A 12,843-nucleotide genomic window follows, 5' to 3' on the forward strand; every position below is an offset into this window, starting at 1 on the left:
TCATTACAACCACCTGTGCTCAAGTGTTTGTCACAAAATAACCCAGATGTAGGTGATTCCCTGTGAGCTAGGTCAAGTTTGTTGTAGTTGAAAATGGCAATGGAGGCTATCTTCACATACTTCACATACTTCGCAGCTTTCGAAATGTGTTCTGCATTTATATAGGATGTCATCATTTTCAATAAGTAAGAGAGTACTTGAGTGTGGTTCTTCCTTATAAGACTTTTATTAATGCCAGAAATGAAACAGTAAAAAACATAATGAATGTTTTAAGATCAACACGACTGTGGGTACAAGGAAGGTATTGACAGGGATGGAGACGGCCTTGGGAGGAGAAAGCCAGGCCTGAGGGGAGCCTTCTGTCTTGACTCAGATCTAAAGGCCACAGTTCAGCCTGTCCTTGCTCTAGGACATTGGCCTGCACAGGATGACTCTGTGCCTCTGAGGCCAAGCTGTGTCCTGGGCCTTGGGGCTCCTCCCCCACTTCTGCACTGCACAACCCCTGATCTGGAGGAATTTCCTAAAGAAATGAGATGGAAGAAAAACCAGGCAAAAAGGAACTGCAGAAAACAACGTGGGCTCAAATGTCTTGCTATCTCCTGGGAAGGTGTGCCCCGCACAGTGGACGCACATGCCATGTGTGCTTGACTCGGAATGGTACCTGCAATCATTTCTACTAAAAACAAAACAAAACAAAACAAAACAAAACAAAACAAAACAACGCTGAAACCTCAGACCCTGGTCAGAATCACAGCCCCATTACACACGGTTTATCCCAGCAGGAGAACAGGGTTTGGCCAGTAGCATTTTCATTCGTGGTGCTTTCTCAGGAGCACGTGCTGCTATCAGCTCAAAATTACCTGTACTTTGTGTCCCCGGGTCATGTGCTTTGGGGCAAGCATCCATTAGCAGTCTTATTGAAGCCGGACATAATCACACACATCCTGGAAAGGAGGGTGAGGTTGTCTTTTTTGTTAATGCCTCACTAATGGCTTCCAAACAAGTCACACCAGTCATGTGTGTTGCTTCGTGCAGTCAACACTTCCCTGGAAATACTTTGTAGAAAGAGGTTTTGTGTGTGTGGCCAATCGGATGACATTTCACTACGGACATAATTTCCACTGTATCTGTGATCTGTTCCAAGTCTGGTGTGGTTCTCGACACTTGCGCATACAATTTTGCTGCACCAGCCTCCTTTGTCGGGATCTAAAGACAGGTGGCCCCACACACAAGGAAGTTACCATCTATGAGAACTGGCAGTCCAGCACCCTGGATTCTTGCCTGAGGCTCTGTGACTCTTTGCAAGTCACAGAGGGAAGAAGATGGCTCCTTACAGGCTCTGGCCTGTGTGTTGTGACACGGAGCTGGCCGCAGGGGGCGGGGGGGGGGGGGGAGGGGAGGGCTCGCATTTCTCCATCTGGGCTCACTGAGGATTCTTATGTCATTGAAAGCATTCCACCATTTCCCCCCACCTTACTCCAGGAAGAAAATGAGGTCACCAGATCCTGTTGCTTTGAACATCAGAATTACTTCTACGGTCTGAAACGCCCAGACTGGCATTACTTACCTTTGGGGCATTTTGAGCCCTAAAACCCCACAGCAGAGCCTACAACTTCCCTGACGGAGCCTGACTGCCACAGACCGGCCTGCCCCTGAAGCCTTCCTTCCGTGAGACGCAATGCCAGTCAGAATGGCGGACCTGTATCTGCTTCATTCCCGCTTGTTCCCATCTGTCTTCTGGCTACAGGCTCTCGGAAGAATCGGGAAGGGCCATTAAACACAACCCCACACCCGACTGAGACCTTCACCTGTCCCCCCTGAACACCAGTGCCCCATAAAGGAGGGAGTGACATGATGTCCTCACTACACAGTGGTGCCCTTTGCTCTCAGGACTTAGCCATCACTAAAGAAGAAGGGAGAAATTCGCCAGGAAATTTGAGAATGGAATTCATTGTTTAAAGTTTTTTCTGTTGCGTTTGTTTGTTTTCTGGTCACAACTATCACTCAAAAGCTGAGGGCTAGCATAGGACAGCCAAAGACAATTTGTGCCTTCCCTGAGGTGGCAAACAATTCTTCTGCCGCCCCCAGCCGGTTTGCGGGAAACACCGTGCAAGGGACCACATGATCCAAGAATGGCTTTCACAGTGACGGTCAGGAGGTATTGCTCAGGGTAACCACTGATTATGTTAGGGCCTCCCATTGGAACACCACACAAAGAAAAGCCAGCTTGGCATGCATACTTGTCAAGTAGGAACGGCACCTGTTCAAAATCCTATGAAAGGGAGGGGGGATGATGACTCATCTCGTGTCTGCATGTGTTTTTCAAGTCCCCAAGGTTGGCCAAACTCCTAGATCTCATCAAAATCCTCAGAGGCAGTGGAAGATGGTGGAATGGGCCTGTGGGGGACCTCACCCCGGGCCTTGGCTCTGCGAGTGATCTCAGGCACACTGCTCCCTCCTCTGGCTGTCATTTGCTTCCAGGTGGGAGCAACGTTCTCTGCCAAGCCTCGCTTCGGAGGTTTTTGAGAAGGCATGAGACAACGCATGTGAAAACGTGTTGAGAGGCTGGCAGCAATGGAACACCCAGCCGCAGGCAGCTGTTCGGCCATGACACCCTTAGCGCCACTAGTGTCCTCTGACACGCTCACCACAGAGCCCAGGACTCACTGCCCCTCTCACTTGACCTGTCTTTCGCTAGGGACAGAAATGATTCGTCTGTTGGGGCCTTTGCAGTAAGGAATGCAAACTCTGCCACCACCTCTGGGTTTGATCTCCTCAACCATGTGTGCAGGGCCTGGGACAAGATGGTCTCCAGGAGCCTCTCCGCCAGGATGATTTATGATTCAATGGAAACACAGAAGAAAGGTCGGAATTTGCAAGCATTAGAGTCAAATGATTCTGTTTGGTAGCAATACTGGCTCGAATCTGTACTCCAAATGCTCCATTGGAGAGATTCTTAAAAGCTCTGGGAAAAATATTGTCCCAAGTCTTGCTTTTCTTGTTCCTACCATGCCTGAATGGAGTTTTCTACATGACAGTCCATGGCCGCCTCTTATGGGTATGGGAGCCGACTCTAAGCATCTGGGAGGCTCTGGGCTCATGTGGTAGGAGAGGGACACGGCCGAGACGGGTGGGGTGGGGGTGGGGCCAGGAGACCACTTCTTCCTTCTCCCCATTCGGTGTAGATGTTCTGGCCGAGTCCGCGGAAGTGACATACTCTCTCTGATTCCTGGCCTGCATGGACCATCACTGCAACCCTGGCAAAAGACGCCCAGAGCAAGCCGCGGGCTTCCTTGCCCCACACATGGCCCAAGCACGTATCTCACGCTTTCGATTGCCTCTCATCCGTCCACTCCTGCTTCGTGCTCTGGAGGGCTTGTGTCTTCTGTTCATCCACTTGGACATAGTCCACTCTTTGCTCTTCTGAAAGGAAGAGTTTCTGAAAGGGAAGAACCAAACAGATTTTTATTACATCAAATTCAAAAAATTCAGGAAAATGCCAGCCCTTTGGTGGTAGATTGCGGGGTTAAATATCAGCTGCTCCTTCCTCCCAAGTCATTCCCTGCAGAATCTTTACACTTTGGGTACATGCTCGAATATCGCTCTTCCTGCACTCCCTCCTACTTCACCCCAGCTATCAGACTCGCTTTGACCAGCGTCCTACGAGTGGAAGTGACGCGTGCCAATCCCGAAGGGACAAGAGGCAGCCTGTGATTCTGCCAGGAGGCCAGTGAGCGTCAGTCAGAGGCTCTTTCTCCCAGTGGGGCCCCGGATGGAGGATGTCCCACGAGCACCAGCAGGAAAGGCCACTAAGACCTGGGGCTTGACTGTCTTGATCGCACGGCCTACCAAAACCGACCGAGGCACCCCCTTCTGACCAGTTTTTCTGGAATAGGAGTTCAGGTTTGGGGAATGAAATTCAAGGTAAAGGAGAAGCGGGAGTTCGTTTGGCAAAAGGGAAAGGAAGTCTTCCAAACTTTTTTTCCCTGCACACACACACAAAGTGGAATCACACTGGCTACGCGGTTCGGCAAGTTGCTTGTCTCCTCAAACAACATACGTTGTTAGGCACGGTTTAGATTACGACCGTCCTTTGCTCAAAAATATTTAGCTGTTTAGTACTTCCAATCCCCATTTTACAGACGAGAATACTATCCAGAGGAGTGCCAACTGCCTATGCTGAGGGGCTCCGATTCCAACTGTCAGCTCTTGTCACCCCTCCCCAGAGTCTAACCAAACCGTGCTATTAACTCCCACCCTAAGCAGACCCCTCCTATGCCCACACACATCTGTACATTTAAGACTTTCCAAAGAGAACATGCATGGCTGAATCATCAGAAAAATCTAAACAGAAAAGGAATCCCCTGGGAATCCTCAGACACCAAGTCCTTCCTACCTGCTGTATAGGGGCTGGTGACGCAGAATTGAAGTCCAGTGCTAAATAGTCCAGGCTGAATTTCTTTGTCCAGGTCAGAGCACCACTGCTTAGGGACTTGGCCGTCCTGCGATTCTGGAAAGCAACATCATGGGACTCAGGTTAAGGGTATCCAGCCGGGCTGCCCAAGGAAAGCGGGGCGAGTCCTGTCCCCACTTGAGCACTTGCCATCAGACCACAAGGTGGTCTGAGGACACCTGCATGGAGCCGCCTGCATGTCTGAGTGAGAGCTACCATTTGAAATACAACACGGCCAATTCAGCCTTCACATGAAGCTACACCTTTACTCACCATGGAGGGGTTGCCCCAAATCTCCCCCAAGAAGAGTCTGTTTTAAGGATCTGACAAGCCCACAATACCTTAGAGACTAAATCCAGAAAAGATCAAGCACACTTATTCAAGTCTAGTCAAGGCATTTCAGATGCATCTGAAGACACTTTATACAGATGCAAACGGTGTGACGTGTGCGACACACACCCATGGACTCCCGGGCATCAGAAGCACGCGCTCCCCTTCTCGAACCAACTTCGCTCCCCACGAGCCATCAGGCACGAGACTGAATTTTTACCATCTCTTCCTCTTTAAATATGGTTTCATGAGTGTGTCAGTATCCTTCAATCTCACACTGTACTTTTGCCTGTTTTGAACCTTTGTCAGTAGAAACATATCGCAGGTATGTTTGGTGACTTCAGGGTCTGCTCCAGACTACATACTTCACATCCAGGCATGCTCACCCGCCAGCTTTCCTTCCTTCCTTCTCATTGGATAGATCATTCCATCATTGCATGACTCATTTAACCACCCCGCCTCCAACATACAGTGGAGTTGCTTCCAGTTTGGGGGCTCTTACAAGCAATGCTGCCACGAGCACTTGTGTAACTGTGGAAGAGTTTCTAGAATGTGTCCCTGGGAATAGAATTGCTGGCTTATAGGATGTGGGCATCTTCAACTTCACTATTGCCAAACTATTTTCCAAACAGGCTATTTTGTTATACCAACTCACATACCTACTACTACTCCATCCTGGCCAATACTTGGTAATATCAGAGTCCTTTAAAAAAAAGATTTGATTTCCAAGTAACCTTTACACCCAATGTGGGGCCTGAATTCACATCCCTGAGATCATGAGTTGCATGCCCCTTACCGAGTCAGCCGGGTGCCCCAATATCAGACGTTTTGTATTCCTGACCTGACCTGATCTGGGGAAAATGGTATCTTACCATGGTTTGATTTCCAATGCCCTTGATAATTAATGAATTGGCCACCTTTTCTTTTCTTAAGACTTTGTAAGATTATTTTGAGAGATAGAGAGAGAGATTAAGGGAGAGGCAGAAAGAGAGAGGGAGAGAGAGGATCTCAAGCAGGCTCCATCCAAGCTGTCAGCATAGGGTCCAACACGGGGCTCCAACCCATTAACCGTGAAATCATGACCTGAGCTGAAATCAAGAGTCAGATGCTAAACCGACTGAGCCCTCCAGGTGCCCTGGACACTTTTTCATGTGTTTAAGTGTCATCTATTTTCTTCTCTTCCATGAATTGTCTGTTCAGGTTTGTTTTGGTTTTGCTAATGTTTTCATTGATGTGCCTGCATTTTTCTAATTTTTCTCAATGCTTCCTCCTAGATCCTGGAGAGTAATCATTTGTAGGTCATGTGCATTACAAATAGCCTATCAGTCTATAGTTGTTCTTTCTTTCCTCTTACGGAATTTTTTTAAGGACGGGTAGTTCCTACTTTTTTTTTTTTTAACATTTTTAAATTTATTTTTGAGAGACAGAGACAGAGCGCGAGTTGGGGAGGGGCAGAGAGAGAGGGAGACACAGAATCCAAAGCAGGCTCCAGGCTCTGAGCTGTCAGCACAGAGCCCAACGAGGGGCTCAAACCCTCAGACTGCGAGATCATGACCTGAGCCGAAGTCGGACACTTAACCGACTGAGCCACCCAGGTGCCCCGAGTAGTTTCCACTTTTAATGTAACACATCACTCTTTTCCCAAGTGGCTTCTTTTGTATTTTAAGGAACCCTTCCTGTGCTGAGGTCACAATGGGTTTCCCCATATTTTCTTCTAGAACTATAAAGTTTTGCCCTTCACACTTAAGAATCCAGCTCGAGGTGATTCTAACATGTGGTGGTGAAACAGGGGTACAACCCACTCCTTTTCTGTAGCTTTTACCCAGTTGGAGAGCTGTCCTTTCTCCCACCACAACTTCTGTTCACAGATCAAGTTCCTGCATGTGAATTGAGGTTGGGTTCTACCAAACACCTGTTCTGCATCTAATGAGTTAATCACAGCAGTTTCTCCTTTCATATGTTAATGTTCCTGATTGACCTAATAGATTCTTTTGATTTACAGTTGTAATAGCTCATCTCTCAGAAAATATTGAGGGCACTTGTGATGAACAGTGGGTGGTGTATGGAAGTGTTGAATCCCTATATTGCACACCCAATACTAATAGAACACTCTATGTTAACTGAGTGGAATTAAAATTTAAAACTTTAAAAAAGAAGGCAATAATAGATTTTTAAAAAACATTTCCCCTTCTGGCATAGTTTGCTTCCTCCAATCCATTTTAGTCTCTGGCCTTCATGCTAGAGCCTTCCTGAAATGTCTGATGGAATCACTGATGGTCTGCTCATATTTAGGAGCGAAAGACCCAGAAGTTGACTGGAAGCTTTAAGTACATGGGTGGTGCTTGTCAACTGGGTTTCACTGCAGTGGGATCCTACTGGATGGTTTTCTTGGCGAACCCCTTATGTCAGGACCTAGGTCTTGCCTCGGGCTGCTCAAACAGCCCAGAGAACTGTCTCCCAATATCTAGGACTTAACTATGAAGGTCTGGTTGTCAATACTGTGGAACAGAGGGGCTGGGGAACAGGTTTAGGAATGATGGTCATATCCACTATGCATATTTAGCTAATCACCTTGTTTTTAGTACAGTGGTCTTGGTCAAATGCGTCTAATGTCCCCGCAGTGCGGAGAAACCTTGTTTTACTCTCTCTAGAGACTACACGTCACCCTTCCTATAGAGATGGGAAGTCCTAATGGTCCACCTCCATGCAGTGAGGGAGGGGCATCTTGAGATTTACCTGCTGCTTAGGTGGACTTTGGACCACTACCCCTTCTTTTCCTTTCCCTTCAGCCTGACTTCCGGAAGTAGGTGCCACGGGCAACTCCTGAACCCTTTGGTATTCTGTGCCTTCCTTCTCCCAAATTAAAAAAAAGAAAAGAAGAAATGTAGTTCCATTTCAAATGTTGGATTCAATCATTTTGACCACGCATCCTGCAAAGAAGGGTATTTCATTTTTTGTAGAATTTGAGGAGTTGTTTCTAAAATTTTCATGGGAATAGAAAGGGCCAAAAATAGCCAAAGAAAACTTGAGGAAGGTAAACAAAGCAGGAGGACTTCTTTTCCTAGATATGGAGACTTATGAAGCTATAGTAACTAGCATAGTGTGGTAATTTCCAAAGATAGACATGTAGACCAACGGAACAGAAGTGAGAGTCCATGAAAAGACCCACACACATATGGATACTTGATCTATGGCAAAGACAGCGCTGCAGAATAGTGGTAAATTATAGTAATTTTAAATATAATGGTGCCAGATCAATTAGAGAAACATACCAGGGGAAAATGAAACTTGACTCCTACCTCAAATCATACACGAAAGTTAATTCCAAGTTCATTGCAGACCGAACTGTGAAAGGTAAAACATATAAACCATCTGGCAAATAACTAAAATTCATCCAAGATTATGTAGATCATATTAATGGTCCTACAACTATTAAAGAAATTGAAGCCACCCAGATGGTTTCACTAATGAATTTATCAAAAAACTTAAAGAATCAATAGCACTAATTCTACACAATCTGTTCCAGAAAACAGCATTACCTTGATAACAAAACAAGACAAAGACACTATGAAAAACCTGCAAATCAATATCTATCATAAACATAGATACAAAATCCTCAACAAAACGTTAGCAAATCAAATCCAGCAACACATAAAAATAATAATACACCATGAGCAAATAGGATTTATTCTGTGAATACAGACTGATTCAATATTCGAAAATAGATCAGTGTAGTCCACAATATTTACAATCTAAAGAAGAAAACTAAATGATCACATCAATGAATGTAGAAAAGCATTTGAGAATATCAGCATCCATTCATGATAAAAAAAAAACAACTCTTAGAAAACTTAGAAAGTAGCTTCCTTAACCTAATAAAGACCATCGATAAAATACCCGCAGCTAAAATCAAACTCAATAGTGAGAGACTGAATGATTTCCTCCTGAAATGGAGACAAGGAGATTCATCTCACCACTCATATTCCACATTGTACTTGACATCGTAGGCTAGTGATCAAGCAAGTAAAACAATGAAAGAGCCTACAGATTGGAAAGGAAGGAATAAAGCACTGTATTTACAGATGAGATGATCATGTAAACAGAAAACTCCAGGGAATCTAAAGAAAGTTAAAACCTCCTATTTTTGATAAGTAAATTTAACAAGGTCACAGGACACAGGCCAACACATCAAAAACAACATTTGTGTATACCACCAGTGAACAATTGGAAGCTGAAATTACAAAAATGCCATTTGCAATAGCTCCAAGAACTGAGATACTTAGGTAGAAATCTGATAAAACATGGTAAGATCTACATGTGAAAATTATAAAGTTTTGAGGAAAGAAAATTTAAAAATCTGAATAAATGGGCAGATATGCCATATTCATGAATTAGAAGACTGAGTATAATATAGGTGTCAATTCTGCTCAAATTTATTCATAGATTTAACACAATTCTAATCAAAATCACATAAGGATATTTTGTTAGGTAAAGAAAAGCTTATTCTAATATTTATATGGAAAGGCAAAGGGAGCAGAATAACACAAAACATTTTAAGGCTTTTTTATTATTTTTTTCTTATTTTGAGAGAGAGAGAGAGTGTGTGTGCACAAGTGCAAGCAGGGGAGAGGGGCAGAGGGAGAGAGAGAGAATATTAAGTAGGCTCCATGCTCAGTGCAGAGCCCACCTCGGGGCTCAATCCCACAATCCTGGGATCAAGACCTGAGCTGAAATCAACAGTCTCACGCTCAACTGACTGAGTCACCCAGGCGCCCCACAAAAAAGATTTTTAAGCAAGAATGAGATTGGAGAAAATATGCTTCCCATTTTAAGAGTTACTGCAAGTCTTCTGTAATCAAGTCTGTGGTATAGACAAAATGATAGGCACGTAAATCAATGGAATAGAATATAAAGACTACAAAAATATGCCTGACCGAAGTTTTAAAAAAGTGCAAAGGCAATTCAATGAAGAAAAGATCATCCTGTCAACAAATGGTAGTGGAACATTTGGATATCTGTATGTAAAAAATCATCGTCAACACCATCTCATACCTCATACCTCAACATGGATCATAGACCATAATATAAAACCTAAAAACATAATACTTTTAGAAGAAAACATGAAAATCCTAATTACCTGGTAGGTTAGGCAATTATATTGTTCTTAGACATGATAACAATCCTTGAATGAAAAAAGTCAATAAATTAGGCTTAATCAACAGCCAGTAATGCCTCTCACACTGACCATAGCAACATTTTTCTAGATATGTCTCCTGAGGCAAGGGAAATAAAAGAAAAAATAAACTATTGGGACTACATCCAAATAAAAAGCTTCTGCACAGCAAAGGAAACAAAACTAAAAGGCAACCTATGGAATAGGAGAAGGTATTTGCAAATGGCATATCCAATAAAGGGTTAGTATCCAAAATATATAAAGAACATATACAACTCAACACCCAAAAAACAAATAACCCAATTTAAAAATGGGCAGAAGACATAACAGACATTTCTCTAAAGAAGACATCCAGATGGCTGACACACGAAAAGATGCTCAACATCACTCATCATCAGGGAAATGCAAATCAAAGCTGCAATGAGATATCACCTCACACCTGTTAGAACGGCTAAAATCAACAACACAAGAAACAACAAGTGTTGGCAAGGATGTGGAGAAAAAGGAACCCTCGTGCACTGTTGGTGGGAATGAAAACTGGTGCAACCACTCTGGAAAACAGTATGGAGGTTCCCGAAAAAGTGAAAAATAGAACTACCATATGATCCTGTAATTCCACTACTGGGCATTTACCCAAAGAATACAGAAACACTAGTTCAAAAAGATATATGCACTCCTATCTTTATTGCAACATTGTTTACACTAGCAAAGATATGGACGCAACCCAAGTGTCCATTGATAGGTGAACGGATAAAGAAAATGTGGTATACACATACAGTGGAATATTACTCAACCATCAAAATGAATGAAATCTTGCCATTTGTAATAACTTGGATGGAGCTAGAGAGTATTATGCTAAGCGAAGTCAGTCAGTCACAAGACAAATAGCATATTATTTCCCTCACATGTGGAATTTAAGAAACATAACAAATGAACAAAGGAAAAAAAGAAAGAGGCAAACCAAGAAACAAACTCCTAACTATAGAGAAGAATCTGATGGGAGGAGGAGCCAAGATGGTGGAACAGCATGGAAGTTTTTTGTGTGTCTCGCGTCCATGAAATACAGCCAGACCAACACTAAACCATCCTGCACACCTAGAAAACTGATCTGATTATTAACACAACAATCTGCACAACCTGAACCACAGAATTCAGCAGGTATACGGCACAGAGAGGTGAACTTGGGGAGAAGTGGTGGTAGGCAAGGAGGTGCTTTTGCGGGCGGAGAGAGGATGGAGACGGGGCGGGGGGGAATACAGGAAAAGCACCCCTCCTCAAAAGCAGCTGGAGAGAAAGTGGAAACTTGGAAATAACTGCAGGGACTAAATTAAAAAGGGAGAAAGGAGAGGGTTTAATTTCCATTAAGACTGCAAACAAGGGGAGCACAAAGGCTGCAACTCCACAGCTCAATACCTGGCGGTGCCCTGGTGGGAAGGGCGCATCCCCAGGAACAGAGTGGGGTCTGGGAGGTTCTCGGGCCACACGGGGAAGAGCAGTTCCACTGTTGGAAGGACATTTGGTGGAGACTGTTGAAGCCACCTGGTCCCAGCAGACCCCAGAAAATGGCCACATTCGCTGGTGCTGGGGCAAGGTCGTTAAGGGCGAAGCCTGGTGCCAGATGTGTGTTGTGATTTTCCATAATCCCTGAAACGCTGCTGCTACACTATCTCACGAACTTTCTCTAGGGCGGGCTGACACCTGGCCCCAGTCTCAGGGCACTGGCAGCAGCAGGGTCCAGCGGGCGTTCCAGGGTGCAGATGACATTCAGCCACTGCTCATTCGGCCATTGCTCGGTGGGACCCTCCAGCAGAGGGGCCGAACGGGTCAAAGCCGCAGTCCTTTGAAAGTAAGGGGCCGGGGAAAACAGCCCCATCTGAGACAAAACTCGGGAGAGAGGTACTGCCTGGGGCTTGGTCACGGAGAGTGAAAAAGCGGGGAGTGGACGAAAGCTGAAGACAGGACCGGTGCACGATTGCTGATCCAGGAGAACAGAGCTCCGACACTAGAGACCGGGTAGCTGGGTGAAGCCATTTTCACCGCTCCCACGCATGCGCTTAAGCACCTACCAGCGCCGCAACACTCCACGCCAGTAGGCTAGCAGCACCATCTAGTGGATAGGGGAGCCATTACACTGAGCCCCACCCAACTGGGCCAACCTGGCTCTTCAAGAACACAAGTCTCACCGCTTACTTAGTTTATGGACTGTAAAGTGCTACATAGTCTGACTTCTAGGGCAAAACAAAGTAATTTCAGTCCTATTTCAATCTGTTAGCAGGTCGATCTATTCAGTTTTCTTTCTTCCTTTTTCTTCACTTTTCTTTTTGAATACAGAAAGAAAAAAATTCATTTTTATTTACAATTTTTATTAAAAATATTTTTCTTCATTTTTTACTATATTTTTTACTTATATTTAATTTTTTTCAAATTCTATTTTACTTCCATCATTTTATTTTAGTCTATCTCAGTGTATTCATTTTTTCAAATTCTCAATTTCCTTTTTTCTTTTTTTTTCGTTTCTTTTCTTGAATGCAGAAAGAGAAAAACTTCATTTTTACTTTCAATTTACATTAAAAATATTTTTCTTAATTTTTTTACTATATTTTTTGCTTTTCTGTAAACTTTTTCAAATTCTATTTTACTTCTATCATTTATTTTAGTCTACTACAGTGTATTCAGTTTTTCAAATTTTCAAACGATTTCCTTTTTTTTCTTTTTCGTTTCTTTTCTTTTTCTTGAATACAGAAAGAGAAAAAATTCATTTTTACTTTTGATTTTTATTAAAAATATTTTTAATTTTTTTCTACTATATTCTTTACTTTTGTGTAAATTTTTTCAAATTCTATTTTATTCCCATCATCTCATTTTAGTCTACTTCAGTGTATTCATT

The 12,843-nt window shown here is 43.8% G+C and overlaps 1 protein-coding gene across 2 annotated transcripts in view; it reads right to left on the reverse strand.

Annotated features, from left to right (window-relative positions):
- Positions 1–202: 202 nt before the first annotated feature.
- Positions 203–12,843, reverse strand: part of GAB3 (GRB2 associated binding protein 3) — a 78,243-nt gene continuing 65,602 nt past the window's right edge. For both annotated transcript variants that reach the window (XM_023248945.2, XM_045050710.1), the window contains exons 9-10: positions 4,397–4,510; positions 203–3,439 (exon numbers count right to left, since the gene is read on the reverse strand). In XM_023248945.2, the coding sequence (XP_023104713.2) occupies positions 3,323–3,439; positions 4,397–4,510 (231 nt within the window). In that variant the 3' untranslated portion in view covers positions 203–3,322. The remainder of the gene's footprint in view (positions 3,440–4,396; positions 4,511–12,843) is intronic.

The sequence above is a fragment of the Felis catus genome, chromosome X (assembly GCF_018350175.1).
Source record: "Felis catus isolate Fca126 chromosome X, F.catus_Fca126_mat1.0, whole genome shotgun sequence".
Classification (NCBI taxonomy): Eukaryota; Metazoa; Chordata; class Mammalia; order Carnivora; family Felidae; genus Felis; species Felis catus.